We start from the raw sequence: 17,500 nt of genomic DNA on the forward strand, positions 1-17,500 counted from the left end.
ACTAGGAGCTGAGGAGGAGAGAGTAGGAGCTGAGGAGGAGAGAGTAGGAGCTGAGGAGGAGAGACTAGGAGATGAGGAGGAGAGACTAGGATCTGAGGAGGAGAGACTAGGATCTGAGGAGGAGAGACTAGGAGCTGAGGAGGAGAGACTAGGAGATGAGGAGGAGAGACTAGGATCTGAGGAGGAGAGACTAGGATCTGAGGAGGAGAGACTAGGAGCTGAGGAGGAGAGACTAGGTCAGGCTGAGGAGGAGAGACTAGGTCAGGCTGAGGAGGAGAGACTAGGAGCCGAGGAGGAGAGACTAGGAGCTGAGGAGGAGAGACTAGGAGCTGAGGAGGAGAGACTAGGAGATGAGGAGGAGAGACTAGGTCAGGCTGAGGAGGAGAGACTAGGAGCCGAGGAGGAGAGACTAGGAGCCGAGGAGGAGAGACTAGGAGCCGAGGAGGAGAGACTAGGAGCCGAGGAGGAGAGACTAGGAGCTGAGGAGGAGAGACTAGGAGATGAGGAGGAGAGACTAGGTCAGGCTGAGGAGGAGAGACTAGGAGCTGAGGAGGAGAGACTAGGAGCTGAGGAGGAGAGACTAGGAGATGAGGAGGAGAGACTAGGTCAGGCTGAGGAGGAGAGACTAGGAGCTGAGGAGGAGAGACTAGGATCTGAGGAGGAGAGACTAGGAGCTGAGGAGGAGAGACTAGGAGCTGAGGAGGAGAGACTAGGAGCTGAGGAGGAGAGACTAGGAGATGAGGAGGAGAGACTAGGTCAGGCTGAGGAGGAGAGACTAGGATCTGAGGAGGAGAGACTAGGAGCTGAGGAGGAGAGACTAGGAGCTGAGGAGGAGAGACTAGGAGCTGAGGAGGAGAGACTAGGAGCTGAGGAGGAGAGACTAGAAGCTGAGGAGGAGAGACTAGGAGCTGAGGAGGAGAGACTAGGAGCTGAGGAGGAGAGACTAGGAGCTGAGGAGGAGAGACTAGGAGCTGAGGAGGAGAGACTAGGTCGAGCCAGGCTGAACTAATTCAGATAGATGCGCGACCACGGCTTTCCTCAAAAGACCGCGAGGTCGATCACAGATTTCCTGATGCCGACATGGAGAATAAACATTGTTCATACTTTATACAGAGTGAGCAGCAGCTTCTTGTGGAAGTATGATGACGTGAAACACATTATTTGAATAAAAAGAAAATAACACGAACGCTGTAACGAAACAGCGAGAGAAAGCAGCAGACGATCACGGACCGACTGAATGCGTAAGCAGCCTAAATATAAACATTAACTGACCTCTGCTCTGAATGGAAACCGTCATAATCCTACCATTCAATGATTAGGCTACTCATCATTTGCACAAATTAACAATTGTACTCTTTGCCTTAAAAGTAATCAGAAGATAACTCAGGAAATTTACCATGAAGATCCATTTTCTATAACGCTAGAATATGAAGCGTAAATATCTCTTTCACTCTGTTCCTCCCTCTCTCTCATTGGCTAAAATATTATATATTCCTAAGTCATATTAACTTCCACTACTCGCTTTTAATGCAAAGTGTACAGGTGTTCGTTTTTACAAATGACAAGTGACACATTGAATGGTTTCATTTAAGAGCAGTAGTTCATAAATGTATATTTTTAGACTATCATTTAGTCTGACGGTATTATCTGTCACGCTTTTTCTCGCGTTTTTTTATTTTTTATAGATTACGAGTTTCCTTCTCTACATATTATATGCCTTGCTCCCTGGTATGTATGGACATAGAAAATAAAGACACTGAAGAAATTGCACTGTAAAATCTAGAAACTATAAAGATAATAAAGTGATAAATTCCATGCACACTATAAACATGAATGGAACAGAGTATATTCATCAGTTATTTCCCCCCAGGCAAAATATAAGGTCAAAAACCATTAAGGTGTCCTCTCCCTGTTACATGAATGTACAGTAGCCTACATCACTAGATAGTTACTGGTCCAGTGAACTAAGTCTATAATTTGGGAGGATTGTACAGTTAGGATATGTTCTTAAAATTGTACAATCCTCCCAAATTATAGTCCCAGTTTACTGGACAACACAAATTGTGTGCTAAGAATGCCAAATACAATGCACATGGAAGCAGAACAAACATGATCCTTATTGTTGAAGAATAAAAAAAGAAATTATAAACTAAAATAATTGAAGGTATATTGGGGAACTATAGAAATGTACAGCATTGTATGTGTTGCCCTTAGTAACAGACTTCATTTAAAACTCATTTGAAATTTTATCAGCCTTTTCTAATTATCTCCATAATATATTCATCAAACTTCTTACAACAATATGAACAGCAGTCTTCATACAGCAATATAACAGTAACAATGACAAATTTATAATTATAGAAAAAAATAAAGGTCACAACTTTAAATAATAACAGTACTCAAATGAACAGCAATATGCACCTGTTGTATTTTAATCCAGGCTGATAACAATAAGGTAAAACCACTGCTGAGTGAACAGAAAAGGTTCCAGGATCAAATAAATCCTGGCTGTTAGCCTGGTCAGGAGCAGGCTAGCTGTTAGCCTGGCTGTTAGCCTGGTCAGGACCAGGCTAGCAGCACAGAATAAATCTCCATGGTGATTTATGTGCCTCTGCTTTTGTGAAACCGAGTCAAGGCTAAATTCATCCAGGATAACCAGGAAATCCTGGCTTAATCCCTTATCTTGGTTTTGTGAAACAGGCCCCAGGTCTTTGCCAGTTCCACAATTAGTAAACTCAAATATTAAAGACAAGGAAAAACTGCACTCTGATGGAAGACAGACAGAAAGTGCAAGCTAGGAGTTTTGGTTAAACTTTTGGTTAAATGTGGTGAATAATTTAGCCCCCTTTCCCTGTCTGTTAGCACGTTTAGAGTGGTACCAATGCATGCCTGATGTTTTCACGTTTAATTTAATACCGTAGTCTTCATCTTGGCAGCAAAACTGAGCTCACTACAACCTCTCATATACAACGGAGTGAAATCGCGGTCAATCTGCGATTAATTTCTAACGCGTTTAATGTTTCAAATTAACCTAACAGAAATTATTAAACACTTTAAGGTTGACAGCACTAAATGGCACGATCATTTTCATAATCATGATGCACACTCATGTTGATAGCTGACAATGCAATTCACTAAGACAGGGATAAAGGCAGCCTATTATAATGTGCTCTGCTCCTGGCACTCAGAACCTCTTGCTGATGTGAAATGAACTCTGCTGTCTGTCCCTCATCATGACCAGGCTGTGGATTGGGGATAGCCAGACTAGTAGGCCTACTCCTCGTCCTCAGTTTCTTTTACACGTAGCATATAAGTGATTGTATTTGCGCCCCCTGCTGTTGGCTATTAATATCGCTTTATTAGACTTTTTTTGTGCAGTTGGACGGCCGTTTGACTTTTCCAGAACGCACAGATTGTCAGTCCGTCCCTGCATGTTATATTTGGGTTAAGGCAGTACCCTAGTTTCTCAAAATTCCTTCAGTCTCTAAATCCACTTGAGTTGTCTTAACCCTTTGTGTGTTGACCCGTTTTCAATTTCTGTTTGATATCAGAAAATATGGGATGTAGAAATAAGCGCTGAAAATGTGTAGAAGAAAAATTTTACAATTTAAAACGTAGGAAAAAGCAAAAATAAACATAAAAATTAAGTGTTTTTTTCAAGGTTGACGGGAAGACAAAACAAGGGTTAAATCCTTTGGACATGTGAGAGTAGTGTTTGTCAAACTTTTTTAAATATTGTACCCCCTTTTAAGCCAAGTACCCCCTGACCCACACAAAATATTTTTGGTAGAAAGAGTCTGTATAAAGAGGAACAGTACAGCGCAGGCAGCGATAGATTCACTAAACTACAGCCTTGTGACTGAAAACTACGTTTCAAATGTTTAGAATCCATCACTTCATTCATTCATTCATCAAACACACCGTTTACATATCTCACCAAAACTGACTGAAGACCAGAATTAGTTTCAACATAATTTTTAATTATTATAATTATCAACAAGACAGCCTACAGAGAACACACTGATAGTTTATTTATAAAATCTGGACTTCTAAAATTCAAAGATTTGGTTGATTTGAAGATTTAGATTTTTATGTGGAAAGCTAAGCAAAGTTTTGCCTAAATGTTTTACATTTATTTACTCCTGTATCAGAGGAAGATGGCCATAGAAGGCAATATCATTTTAAAACTCTTTTCACACGTACTGCTGTTAGAATATATTTGTGAGAGTAAGAGTAACAGGTTTGTAGAGTTCATGATGCGGACCTTGTTGCCTTGTTTCCCAGGGTTATGAGAGGCCATCTGGTTTTACAGTGATTTAACATTATAAAGGGAGTCTGAGATTATTGCCTGAGAGAAAAAGGTCTTCTCTGATCAGGGGGGGAGCGAGGCAACAATGGTCAGTGTTTTGCAAGTGCGTGATTTGTGACACAGAGTATGAAGATGACCTGGCTCTCAGGAAACTCCTTAGTTTGTAGGAGATTAAAAACATACAGGTGTTCAGACCCAACAATAGCCACTTGTCTCTGTTGAGCTGAGAATGAGAGAACTGAGGGTCATGTTTTCATACGGTGTGTTACATATCGTTAGCCGGCTGGAGCCAGAAGATCGGGACTATATCCAACTGATAACAGCACCATGGATGGAGCAGAGAGAATGGATAAAAAGTGAAGGTTCTGGGTTAGCCAGCATCAGATGCTGGGGGAATCTCTGTCTGTCTGCTAGGTTATAGCGATATTGGTATGTGGTATTTTGTTTTGAAGTAATCTGATCCTTGTGCACAAGTTTATTGTATTTTGCAATATCATTCACTAAAGCTTGTTATTAACTTTAACTGGACGAATCTGGAGTCTTATTTTGAATCTTGAGTCTATTTGTCTGATCTACCAGTAAACGAACACTATTCAGTGACCATAGAATTGGAGTCAGATTAAGTCTGGCCTTTTTAGGGCCAGACCGGTCATCGGTCACATTTTAGAATAAAATCCTACACTACACAAAAACAGAGGTGTTTGTCCATTTACGGAGTTAAACTGTGGAACACCTCGGACTATGAACTGAAGTGCTGCAAAAGAGTTTGTAAATTTAAGAATTTGTATAAGAAAAAAAAACTACAGGAATGTTACAAGAAAAATTATGACTAACACGCTTAAAATGATGATAATTTAATGTAAAGATATGTAGTACTGAGAATTTTTGGTTTTTGGGGTGAGGATTGGGGTTGATCTACTCATGAAGTAGTTGTTTATTTTTATTTTTTTTGATGTGCACAGATAAGTGACAGGTACCATAAGATTTTCTTCTTCCGGTTTCTTTTTTTTCCCATTTATGCATGTTATGTTATGAATGAAAATAAATAACTCTCTCTAATTTTTAGCGTGTTTATCAATGCCGTTTGACCTCCATTGAGTTACATTAGCTTGTGATTGCGTGTGAATTGATGCTGTAGCGAGTAGTATGAAAGGACAAAAATCTGCGTAGGGAGGTTGGTAACACGCTACTTGGCGCTCAAAATGCGTGCAGAAAACACAGCACTTGCAAAGAGTGGCGTGTATGTTTACGTCCGCTGTATACAGCGTAGACATACTTCAACGTGACATCATGACTTTGTGTAAACATACACGCCCATTTTCTTAAGCCAAGTGGCGTGTTATCTGGATGCATTTTGAACACCGTATACAGCGGACGGGTCGGTTTAGGAAACGTGTCACGTGGGACCTGATCACAAAATTAGGAATCCCACTATGGCCACGCCAAGACCCGCCCTACGAAGCAGTTTGATTGGTTGACACTCACATTTTGCAGCAATCAACAAAACAGATGTTGACAATGTTTCCTGGGGACTATGTGGTATTTATGCTACGCTATCGTGATTCCCTCCCCTAAACAAACAAAGTAGTCAACCAAAGGTGTCCCGTTCAAAAGAAATTAAACTCAAAGTTAACAGACAGAAAGAAGCAGGAAATCAGTAAAATGTGACACTCAAACTTTAATTTGTTGTTACATGTGTGGGTTCAGGCCAGCTAACAGGTGGCTAGCAGCGGTAAGAGGCGTCTAGCAGTGCACAGAGGCGGCTAGTAGTGCTAAGAGACGTCTAGTAGCGCTAAGAGGCATCTAGTAGTGCAAAGAGATGGCTAGTAGCGCTAAGAAGCGTCTAGTAGCGCTAAGAGACAGCTAGTAGCGCTAAGAGACGTCTAATAGCGCTAAGAGACGTCTAGTAGCACTACTAAACGTGCACTAAGAGACGTCTAGTAGTGCTAAGAGGCGGCTAGTAGCGCTAAGAGAAGGCTAGTGGCGCTAAGAGACGGCTAGTCGTGCTAAGAGGCGTCTGGTAGTGCTAACAGGCGGCTAGTAGTGCTAAGAGGCGGCTAGTAGCGCTAAAAGCTTAACACGAGCCTCGCTGAAGTTCAGACAACACAGTTAGCTGTGTAGGCAGCGACACACAACCCCAAACATTAACGGGCAAACACGCTACAACGCTAACGCTAACCTGGGAGAGAGTAAGCCAGTAGCAGGTGAGCGAGCTAGCTGGCGTTGTTCGGTGTTGTCTCCGGTCAGCGCGGCGCTCGGCCGCGGACCATCTGCCCGTCACAAACCCTGAGAACCAAAACTAAACTTTCACATTTTATACCCAAACTGTGTTTCCCCGGCAACAGGAAAAGCTGTTCCCATGGCAACGGTAGAAGCCGATAGCCCTCCGAGGTCTGAGGGCGTTTTCAGATTTCTTCTTAAATTAAATTTGAATAAAACTGATCCGTGTTTATATATCAGAACTAACTCAGCTTTCTGTTTAGTGACGTCTGTGTGTCTCTGTGTGTGTGTTTGTGTCTGTGTGTCTCTGTGTGTGTGTTTGTTTGTGTCTCTGTGTGTGTCACTCTGTCTGTACGCCCCTATGTCTGATCGTGTGATTGTGTGTCTGCATTTGTATGTGTGTGTCTCTGTGTCTGTGTGTGTGTCTGTGTGTGAGAGTAATGTATGAATGAAATAGTAAATTAATGTTGTAATATTGCTTTTTGAGTTTAGTGAAGTCTGAGTTTTTGTTCGACTGAAACACAAGAAACAAACGACAAACGAACTGAAAGGGGAGGAGCCGAGTCGAAAACTCTCTCCGAGTCTCGTTAGACGCTCGTTAGTCTTGTTAGATGCCGCGCAGGTCGAGTTTGGCGATGTACGGCGAGCGGAAGGAGCCCAGGTACAAACTCCCAGCATGCTCGTGGGCCTCGCTGACGTAGGCCGCCACCAGGCCACCGGGGTCGTGGAAGCTGCGGGTGCAGACGCCACCGTCGTGGAGCTCGGCCACCAGACTGTAGCGAGGGACGAACTTCATCAGGACTTCCTGGCTGAACAGCTGCAGGGGGGAGGAAACAAGGAGGGGGGGAAAGAAGGAGGGAAAGAAGGAAGAAGAGAAGGAAACACGGAGGGAAACAAGGAGGGAGGGAAAGAAGGAGGGAAACAAGGAAGAAGAGAAGGAAACACGGAGGGAAACAAGGAGGGAGGGAAGGAAGGAGGGAGGAAAAACAAGGAGGGAGGGAAACAAGGAAGGAAAGAAGGAGGTAAACAAGGAAGAAGAGAAGGAAACACGGAGGGAAACAAGGAGGAGGGGAAAGAAGCAGGGAAACAAGGAAGAAGAGAAGGAAACACAGAAGGGAAACAAGGAGGGAGGGAGGGAAGGAAACAAGGAGGGAGGGAAAGAAGGAGGGAAAAAAGGAAGAAGAGAAGGAAACACGGAGGGAAACAAGGAGGGAGGGAGGGAAGGAAGGAAACAAGGAGGGAGGGAAAGAAGGAGGGAGGGAAGGAAACGAGGGAGGGAAACAAGGAGGGAGGGAAGTAAACAAGGGAGGGAAACAAGGAGGGAAGTAAACAAGGAGGGAGGGAGGGAGGGAAGTAAACAAGGAGGAAGGGAAACAAGGAGGGAGGGAAGGAAACAAGGAGGGAGGGAAACAAGGAGGGAGGACAGGAAATGAGGGAGGGAAACAAGGAGGGAGGGAAAGAAGGAGGGAAAGAAGGAAGGAAACAAGGAAGAAGAGAAGGAAACAGAGGGAAACAAGGAGGGAGGGAAGGAAGGAGGGAAGGAAACAAGGAGGGAGGGAAAGAAGGAGGGAGGGAAGGAAACGAGGGAGGTAAACAAGGAGGGAGGGAGGGAAGTAAACAAGGAGGAAGGGAAACAAGGAGGGAGGGAAGGAAATGAGGGAGGGAAACAAGGAGGGAGAACAGGAAATGAGGGAGGGAAACAAGGAGGGAGAACAGGAAATGAGGGAGGGAAACAAGGAGGGAGGGAAACAAGGACGGAAAGAAAGAAACAAGGAGGGAGAGAAGGAAACAAGGAGGGAGGAAAGGAAGAGAAAAAGTTTATTACAGTCTCTCTCCGTCTCTCTCTGTCTCTCTCTGACTCTCTCAGTCACTCTGTCTCTCTCTGACTCTCTCTGACTCTCTCTGTCTCTCTCTGACTCTCTCAGTCACTCTCTGTCTCTCTCTGTCTCTCTCTGACTCTCTCAGTCACTCTCTGACTCTCTCAGTCACTCTCTGTCTCTCTCTGACTCTCTCTGACTCTCTCTGTCTCTCTCTGACTCTCTCAGTCACTCTCAGTCACTCTCTGTCTCTCTCTGACTCTCTCAGTCACTCTCTGACTCTCTCAGTCACTCTCTGACTCTCTCAGTCTCTCTCTGACTCTCTCAGTCTCTCTCTGACTCTGTCTCTCTCTGACTCTCTCAGTCTCTCTCTGACTCTCTCTCTGACTCTCTCAGTCTCTCTCTGACTCTCTCAGTCTCTCTCTGACTCTCTCAGTCTCTCTCTGACTCCCTCAGTCTCTCTCTGACTCTCTCAGTCACTCTCTGACTCTCTCTGACTCTCTCAGTCTCTCTCTGACTCCCTCAGTCTCTCTCTGACTCTCTCAGTCACTCTCTGACTCTCTCAGTCTCTCTCAGTCTCTCTCTGACTCTCTCAGTCACTCTCTGACTCTCTCTGACTCCCTCAGTCTCTCTCTGACTCTCTCAGTCACTCTCTGACTCTCTCTGACTCTCTCTCAGTCTCTCTCTGACTCTCTCAGTCTCTCTCTGACTCCCTCAGTCTCTCTCTGACTCCCTCAGTCTCTCTCTGACTCCCTCAGTCTCTCTCTGACTCTCTCAGTCTCTCTCTGACTCTCTCAGTCTCTCTCTGACTCCCTCAGTCTCTCTCAGTCTCTCTCTGACTCTCTCAGTCTCTCTCTGACTCCCTCAGTCTCTCTCAGTCTCTCTCTGACTCTCTCAGTCTCTCTCTGACTCCCTCAGTCTCTCTCCCCACTCCCTCAGTCTCTCTCTGACTCCCTCAGTCTCTCTCAGTCTCTCTCAGTCTCTCTTTGACTCCCTCAGTCTCTCTCTGACTCTCTCAGTCTCTCTCTGACTCTCTCAGTCTCTCTCAGTCTCTCTCTGACTCCCTCAGTCTCTCTCTGACTCTCTCAGTCTCTCTCTGACTCTCTCAGTCTCTCTCTGACTCTCTCAGTCTCTCTCTGACTCTCTCTGACTCTCTCAGTCTCTCTCTGACTCCCTCAGTCTCTCTCTGACTCTCTCAGTCACTCTCTGACTCTCTCTGACTCTCTCAGTCTCTCTCTGACTCCCTCAGTCTCTCTCTGACTCTCTCAGTCACTCTCTGACTCTCTCAGTCTCTCTCTGACTCTCTCAGTCTCTCTCAGTCTCTCTCTGACTCTCTCAGTCACTCTCTGACTCTCTCTGACTCCCTCAGTCTCTCTCTGACTCTCTCAGTCACTCTCTGACTCTCTCTCAGTCTCTCTCTGACTCTCTCAGTCTCTCTCTGACTCCCTCAGTCTCTCTCTGACTCTCTCAGTCTCTCTCTGACTCCCTCAGTCTCTCTCTGACTCCCTCAGTCTCTCTCTGACTCTCTCAGTCTCTCTCAGTCTCTCTCTGACTCTCTCAGTCTCTCTCTGACTCCCTCAGTCTCTCTCAGTCTCTCTCTGACTCTCTCAGTCTCTCTCTGACTCCCTCAGTCTCTCTCAGTCTCTCTCTGACTCTCTCAGTCTCTCTCTGACTCCCTCAGTCTCTCTCTGACTCCCTCAGTCTCTCTCTGACTCCCTCAGTCTCTCTCTGACTCCCTCAGTCTCTCTCAGTCTCTCTCAGTCTCTCTTTGACTCCCTCAGTCTCTCTCTGACTCTCTCAGTCTCTCTCTGACTCTCTCAGTCTCTCTCAGTCTCTCTCTGACTCTCTCAGTCTCTCTCAGTCTCTCTCTGACTCTCTCTGACTCTCTCAGTCTCTCTCAGTCACTCTCTGACTCTCTCAGTCACTCTCTTTAGACTACTGTAATGCACTTTACATCGGCGTTAACCAAACCTCTCTCTCAACGTTTACAGTTAGTACAAATCTCAGCCGCTCGTCTTTTAACGGGAACTCGCAAACACATGAACACATAACACCAGTCCTGGCCTCGCCACACCGGCTCCCGGTGCATTTTAGAGAACATTTTAAGATCTTGGTGGTTGTTTTTAAATCACTGAATGGGGTTTGGCACCTCACTACATCTCAGACCTCTTACAAGTTTACACCACATCACGGACACTTATTGGCCAACGTTCTATCAAAATATATGTTCAAATACAAATATAAATGATCTATTAATGTTTTCAGCTAATTTAATGGTGTAAAACTAAAGTGTAGCTTCTTACTTTCCTAACGGTATATATAGTTTTAACTGTTTACTTTAGTTTTTACTTTACAAGAGCCGGCTAAAGCACGCTAACTCCGGTGAATTAGCCGTGCGCTACCCCAAACACGACACATTTGAAGCCGTCGGTGGAGAGGAGGTCACTGAACAAACTATTATCCATCATGGATAACCCCGACCACCCTCTCCAACCCCCCACACTGGTCCAACAGAGGAGCCCCTTCTCTAAGAGGCTCCGACAGCTTCGATGTCGCATGGACCACTACAGGAAATCTTTCCTACCACAGGCAATTAAACTTTTCAACACTTCATCACTGAGTGTGAGATAAGACTCCTATACATCACAACTGCACTGAATGCACCTTGCACAACAGGTTTATCTACATCCTATCTGTACGTGTAACAGTTGTACATTTTTACTCCCCAACTTGTACACTAACTTTATCTATATCTATTGAAACAGTTCAACATTTTATTTCCAAATTGTATATATTTTAAATATTGCTTGTGTAGTATTCAATTATTATTTAATGTATATTGTTTCCTATTATTTAATGTATACTCTGTATGTGTGCCTGATATTTTTGCTTCTGCAACACCGTTATTTCCCATTTTTTTGGGATCAATAAAAAAATCTATCTATCTATCTATCTATCTATCTATCTATCTATCTATCTATCTAGGCCATAACCGGACACCCCTATCTTTGTAAACAATGGCCATTGGTGGGTTTTTGGGGGTTTAGTCCCATCAAAGCTGTAAAAACTACCGGATCGTACTTCCGTCCTTCACAATAAAATGACATGCTTCAACAACTCTGAACTATGCAATAAAAGCTCCTTCATTTCCAGTTCAGTAAAAATAGAAACTTTTTAGTGGAAAAGATCGTGGCCCGAGCGTTGTCACTTCTCTTCCTCATCAAAGTCACTTTCATATCCTATTTAGACATCTAAATGTCCATTACATATAGGAACATTCACAGCTAGATCGTTAGATGGGTATGGATCAATTCTGCTAACATTTTTGGTAAAGCTCAGAAACGCAAAGTACCGCGAAAAGACCGGAAGGTGCGTCAGGTCAGAAGTGTCCGAATGTGGCCAATAGCAGCGAGTGGTGTCCGAATGTGGACACAGTAACGCTAGGTCTGTTGATCAATTTCGGCTTAAAAACCAGGTTAAAACCCAGGGGGCAACCGCGCTGTTTCAGCTGCAGTCCCTAAACTGTGGAATGAGCTCTACCTCCACAGGACCCTCGAATCTCTTACATCTCATCTTAAAACTCACTTGGATTCCCTGGCTTTTAACCCAGCACGAGAACTGTGTGTTCTGTGTGTTTATATGGGTTATCCCTTGTTCAGCACTTTGTAAACCTTTGTTTTTTAAATGTGCTATATACATAAAATGGATTGTAGTCTCTCTCGGTCTCTGTGAGTCTAAGTCTGTCTCTTTGACTCTCTCTCTGTCTCGTTGACTCTGTCTCTTTGACTCTCTCTCTGTCTCTTTGAGTCTCTCTCTGTCTCGTTGACTCTCTCTCTGTGAGTCTCTCTCTGTCTCTTTGAGTCTCTCTCTGTCTCTTTGACTCTCTCTGTCTCGTTGACTCTCTCTCTGTGAGTCTCTCTCTGTCTCTTTGAGTCTATCTGTCTCTTTGAGTCTCTCTCTGTCTCTGTAAGTCTCTCTTTGTCTCTGTAAGTCTCTCTCTGTCTCTTTGACTCTCTCTCTGTCTCGTTGACTCTCTCTCTGTCTCGTTGACTCTCTCTCTGTGAGTCTCTCTCTGTCTCTTTGAGTCTCTATCTGTCTCTTTGAGTCTCTCTCGGTCTCTGTAAGTCTCTCTCTGTCTCTTGGAGTCTCTCTCTGTCTCTGTCTCTTTGACTCTCTCTCTGTCTCTGTCTCTCTGAGTCTCGCTGTGTCTCTTTGAGTCTGTCTCAGTCTCTCGGAGTCTGTCTCAGTCTCTCTGAGTCTTTCTCTGACTCTTTGAGTCTGTCTCAGTCTCTCTGAGTCTTTCTCTGTCTCTTTGAGTCTCTCTCTGTCTCTTTGAGTCTCTCTCGGTCTCTGTAAGTCTCTCTCTGTCTCTTGGAGTCTCTCTCTGTCTCTTTGACTCTCTCTCTGTCTCTCTGAGTCTCGCTGTGTCTCTTTGAGTCTGTCTCAGTCTCTCGGAGTCTGTCTCAGTCTCTCTGAGTCTTTCTCTGTCTCTTTGAGTCTCTCTCTGTCTCTTTGACTCTCTCTCTGTCTCTCTGAGTCTCGCTGTGTCTCTTTGAGTCTGTCTCAGTCTCTCGGAGTCTGTCTCAGTCTCTCTGAGTCTTTCTCTGACTCTTTGAGTCTGTCTCAGTCTCTCTGAGTCTTTCTCTGTCTCTTTGAGTCTCTCTCTGTCTCTTTGAGTCTCTCTCGGTCTCTGTAAGTCTCTCTCTGTCTCTTGGAGTCTCTCTCTGTCTCTTTGACTCTCTCTCTGTCTCTCTGAGTCTCGCTGTGTCTCTTTGAGTCTGTCTCAGTCTCTCGGAGTCTGTCTCAGTCTCTCTGAGTCTTTCTCTGTCTCTTTGAGTCTCTCTCTGTCTCTTTGACTCTCTCTCTGTCTCTCTGAGTCTCGCTGTGTCTCTTTGAGTCTGTCTCAGTCTCTCGGAGTCTTTCTCTGACTCTTTGAGTCTGTCTCAGTCTCTCTGAGTCTTTCTCTGTCTCTTGGAGTCTCTCTCTGTCTCTTTGAGTCTCTCTCGGTCTCTGTAAGTCTCTCTCTGTCTCTTGGAGTCTCTCTCTGTCTCTTTGACTCTCTCTCTGTCTCTCTGAGTCTCGCTGTGTCTCTTTGAGTCTGTCTCAGTCTCTCGGAGTCTGTCTCAGTCTCTCTGAGTCTTTCTCTGTCTCTTTGAGTCTCTCTCTGTCTCTTTGACTCTCTCTCTGTCTCTCTGAGTCTCGCTGTGTCTCTTTGAGTCTGTCTCAGTCTCTCGGAGTCTTTCTCTGACTCTTTGAGTCTGTCTCAGTCTCTCTGAGTCTTTCTCTGTCTCTTTGAGTCTCTCTCTGTCTCTTTGAGTCTGTCTCAGTCTCTCTGAGTCTTTCTCTGACTCTGTGGGTCTCTCTGTGTCTCTTTGTACCTTGAAGATGAACTTCTTGATCCAGGGTCTCTGGGAGAGGAAGTCCAGCATGGAGAAGCCGGGGTTGGGCCTCACGGCCGACATGGCCACCCAGTAGCCTCCGCTGGAGCTCGGCCGGATGTTGTCAGGGAAGCCGGGAAGGTTGTCGATGAACGTGTCCATCCCGCCTTTGTTCAGACCGGCAACGTGGACTCTGAAACACAACGTTTACAGAAGAGGAGTTCATGAAACATACTGGGACTGCGTCATGCTAGCTCTGACCTCGCTCTCACAACGACATGTGTGGGGTTTTATATTTGCTAATAGTATGTTGGATTCATGTTAAGACATTTTAATTTTTGAAGAAAACTTTCAAAAATGAACAATAATTTGGAGGCCCCCCTGCAGTGACTCTGAGGACCCCATTGGGGTCCCGGACCCCCTGTTGAAGATCTCTGCACTAGAATATATAATGTATACATAAGTCGGTATGAAAACTATATATTTTGTTCTCGCTTAAAATTGTAGGCAGGCTACTTAGTAGGCCAAACCTCCGGGACCTCTTAACCTGGGACCCTTGCTGTCATCCGGTCAGCTGCTAGCTGTTAGCTGTTAGCTCACTGATTCTTGGGAATTGGGATAAAACAGGTTTTAATTTTGAAAATAAAAAGTTAGTTAAATTACAACATCTGAAGGTATATCATTATAGACCAAAGTGTTGGCTGTTCGGCAATGTACTGGTGCAACCTCCTCATTTTGTGTTTTTTTTCATAAAATAGACGGTTTTCCAGTTATTACTTTGTTTTTGTCAACACCGTCAGACACAATAAAAAGCATATTATGTTTTATTTATTTAGTCTAATATGTATTTAGAGTTTTTGAATCATTATCTGACATTTGTAGTACATAGATATGCTGTTAAATGTTGAATATTCACTTTTGTTGATTTTTTTTATACCGTTTCACGTGTACTCCTTTAAAAGATCTAACATCATACAACGTTTACTTTAAGCCTAAATAGAAAAAAGTTATGTTTTTTTATTTAACAAACATATATTTGTATTAAAAGAGACTTTTAATTTAATAACTCAACAGCACTTAAGAAACATATTGTAAGCATATTCATTTAAAACTCCCTCTGACGGTGGTGACACTAATCTGGTGACAGTGGCCTCATAACAACATACAATTCCAAAATGTATACCACACAAGATGGCTTCTTGCTTAACAACTTCATTTAACTATTGGGTCCAAAAAATAACAATCCTGAGCATGCATATCATGTGAAAGAGTAGGTTTTTGTCACCACCGTCAGACATCACCACCGTCAGGTTTTTTGTGACATACAGCCTGACGGTGGTGACAAAAACCTCCAAATAATCCTTAACGGAGGCTCGAAAATATAATTGTTGATCACAATAAATACGGGCTCATGGCTGTGGTTCAGCCGCAGCCTCGAGGCCGAACCACAGCCGTGAGGATATCCACCAAAACCTGACGGTGGTGACAAAAACCTACTCTTTCACATGATATGCATGAGTTGTTCACATTAGCCATCTTGTTTCCCCTCTATTGCTAGCAACTTCAGACCTCTTCTTAAAAAGTATACATTTATGTCATAATCTAATCTAAAAAATTTAATACAAAAGAGACGGTGTTGACGTGTTATGGTTGCGACAGTAGCAGTGTCCAAAAATATGAACAAGTTTAAGAGAAAATAGCAAATTTAAGGGAGCTTGAGTGATCTTGAAGCATGCAGTAGAGCTGAAGGTTTGAAAATGGGGTCCTCAGGAATGTAGTTGACCTTGTAGTTGCCTGATTTTATTGCTTTTGATAAATATCTGACAGTGGTGACTAATATGTGGGACACATTTTGAGCAGCCACAAAATAATAGTAAATATTGTTAAAATCTCACTGTTTGCAGTTTTTAAAACATATTACAATGTACTATTTCATGTGGTTAAGATATTATTCAATTAAATTATTACTTTATGTTTTTTTAATCAAGTTGAAATGATTATCTCCTATCCGAGGACAACTGATTTTGTAGGCAATGGGCCAGCAAATAATAGATAAGATACTAAAAACTATAAAAAGAACCTTACATGTGTGCAAAGGACACCCTGATTATAACCTTGATTCTTTTTATTCATGAAAATATTATAAATTTCCAACAGAATTGGCACTTTTCTTAGTGGGACATGTTTTTGCCAAAGTTTCAAGAATCACTGAGCTGTCATCAGGTCAGCTGCTAGCTGTTAGGGGGGGGTTGGGAATAGTGGACCCAAAACTTTGAGTGCAATGTACAAGAAACATACCCAGCCAAACCAGACCCACATCCAGATGTTGGGGTCTGGGAACTCCCCATTGGTCAGGGCTCAATCTGAGGGGCGGGACAAATGATTGTCTTTCTAATTCCCCTCTGCACGCAATAGGACAGCCCTCCAACCAATCAGAGCAACGCTAGCTGGTAGATTAAACTTTAAACTCTGAACACATCTTCCTTTTTTTAAGAATGACTTCAGTGCCGTTCTTTGTTCTTTTCCCAAAGAAAAGCTGAACTCCAAGTCTTCCAGAAGACCTCCGTTCACCAGCAGCAGCAGCAGCCATAAGCCCCGCCCACCGGCTCTATACACCATGTGATTGGCCTGACTAGAATTCAGTTTTTCCAGCTTGCAAGCCAACGGAGAGTTGCTAGACTGACCCTGGCTGCAAAATAAATTTGCTGCCACTAGGCTGGTCTAGATTTCTAGGCTACTAGAATCACTGCTGACGTATGGCTTGTGATGGATGCACGCAAACTCAAATCTGTTCAAATCATGTTTTTATATATCTGAATCAGCAGGAACAAGGACGAAAATAAACACCTCCCACTGAAACCACTGACCTCACACACATACAGAGACACACACACACACACACACACACACACACACACACACACACACACACACACACACACACACACACACACACACACACAAATACACACACTTAACGCAGTTACAACTGGGCCAGCAGCTTGTTTCCGTGGCAACGAACAGAGCTGACATCCTCCTCCATCACGAAGAGCGTTACATAACACTCATCATATCTGATCCAAATTCATGTTGAGAGGTTTCGGTTTGGTTTATTTGGGTGGTTTTTGTTGCTGTGTGTACCTGCGTATAGGTGATATAGGTGTAATACACAGTACAGGCCAAAAGTTTGGACACGCCTTCTTATTCAATGTGTTTCCTTTTTATTTTCTATATTCTATTTACATTGTAGATTCTCACTGAAGGCATCAAAACTATGAATGAACACATATGGAATTATGTACTTAACAAAAAAGTGTGAAATAACTGAAAACATGTCTTATATTTTAGATTCTTCAAAGTAGCCACCCTTTGCTTTTTTTGATAACTCTGCAAACCCTTGGTGTTCTCTCAATGAGCTTCATGAGGTAGTCACCTGAAATGGTTTTACCTTCACAGGTGTGCTTTGTCAGGGTTCATTAGTGGAATTATTTCCCTTATTAATAAAAAAGCAAAGGGTGGCTACTCTGAAGAATCTAAAATATAAGACATGTTTTCAGTTATTTCACACTTTTTGTTAAGTACATAATTCCATATGTGTTCATTCATAGTTTTGATGCCTTCAGTGAGAATCTACAATGTAAATAGTCATGAAAATAAAAAGGAAACACATTGAATGAGAAGGTGTGTCCAAACTTTTGGCCTGTACTGTGTATGTATGTATGTATGTATGTATGTATGTATGTATGTATGTATGTGTATATATATATATATATATA

At 43.5% G+C, this 17,500-nt stretch overlaps 1 protein-coding gene across 1 annotated transcript in view; it reads right to left on the reverse strand.

Moving 5' to 3' along the window:
• Window positions 1-5,967: 5,967 nt before the first annotated feature.
• The window catches only part of apmap (adipocyte plasma membrane associated protein), a 28,997-nt gene continuing 17,464 nt past the window's right edge, over window positions 5,968-17,500 (reverse strand). The window contains exons 8-9 of the mRNA XM_028604141.1: window positions 13,725-13,917; window positions 5,968-7,346 (exon numbers count right to left, since the gene is read on the reverse strand). Coding sequence (XP_028459942.1) covers window positions 7,137-7,346; window positions 13,725-13,917 — 403 coding nt within the window. The 3' untranslated portion in view covers window positions 5,968-7,136. The remainder of the gene's footprint in view (window positions 7,347-13,724; window positions 13,918-17,500) is intronic.

The sequence above is a fragment of the Perca flavescens genome, chromosome 17 (genome assembly GCF_004354835.1).
Source record: "Perca flavescens isolate YP-PL-M2 chromosome 17, PFLA_1.0, whole genome shotgun sequence".
Lineage (NCBI taxonomy): Eukaryota > Metazoa > Chordata > Actinopteri > Perciformes > Percidae > Perca > Perca flavescens.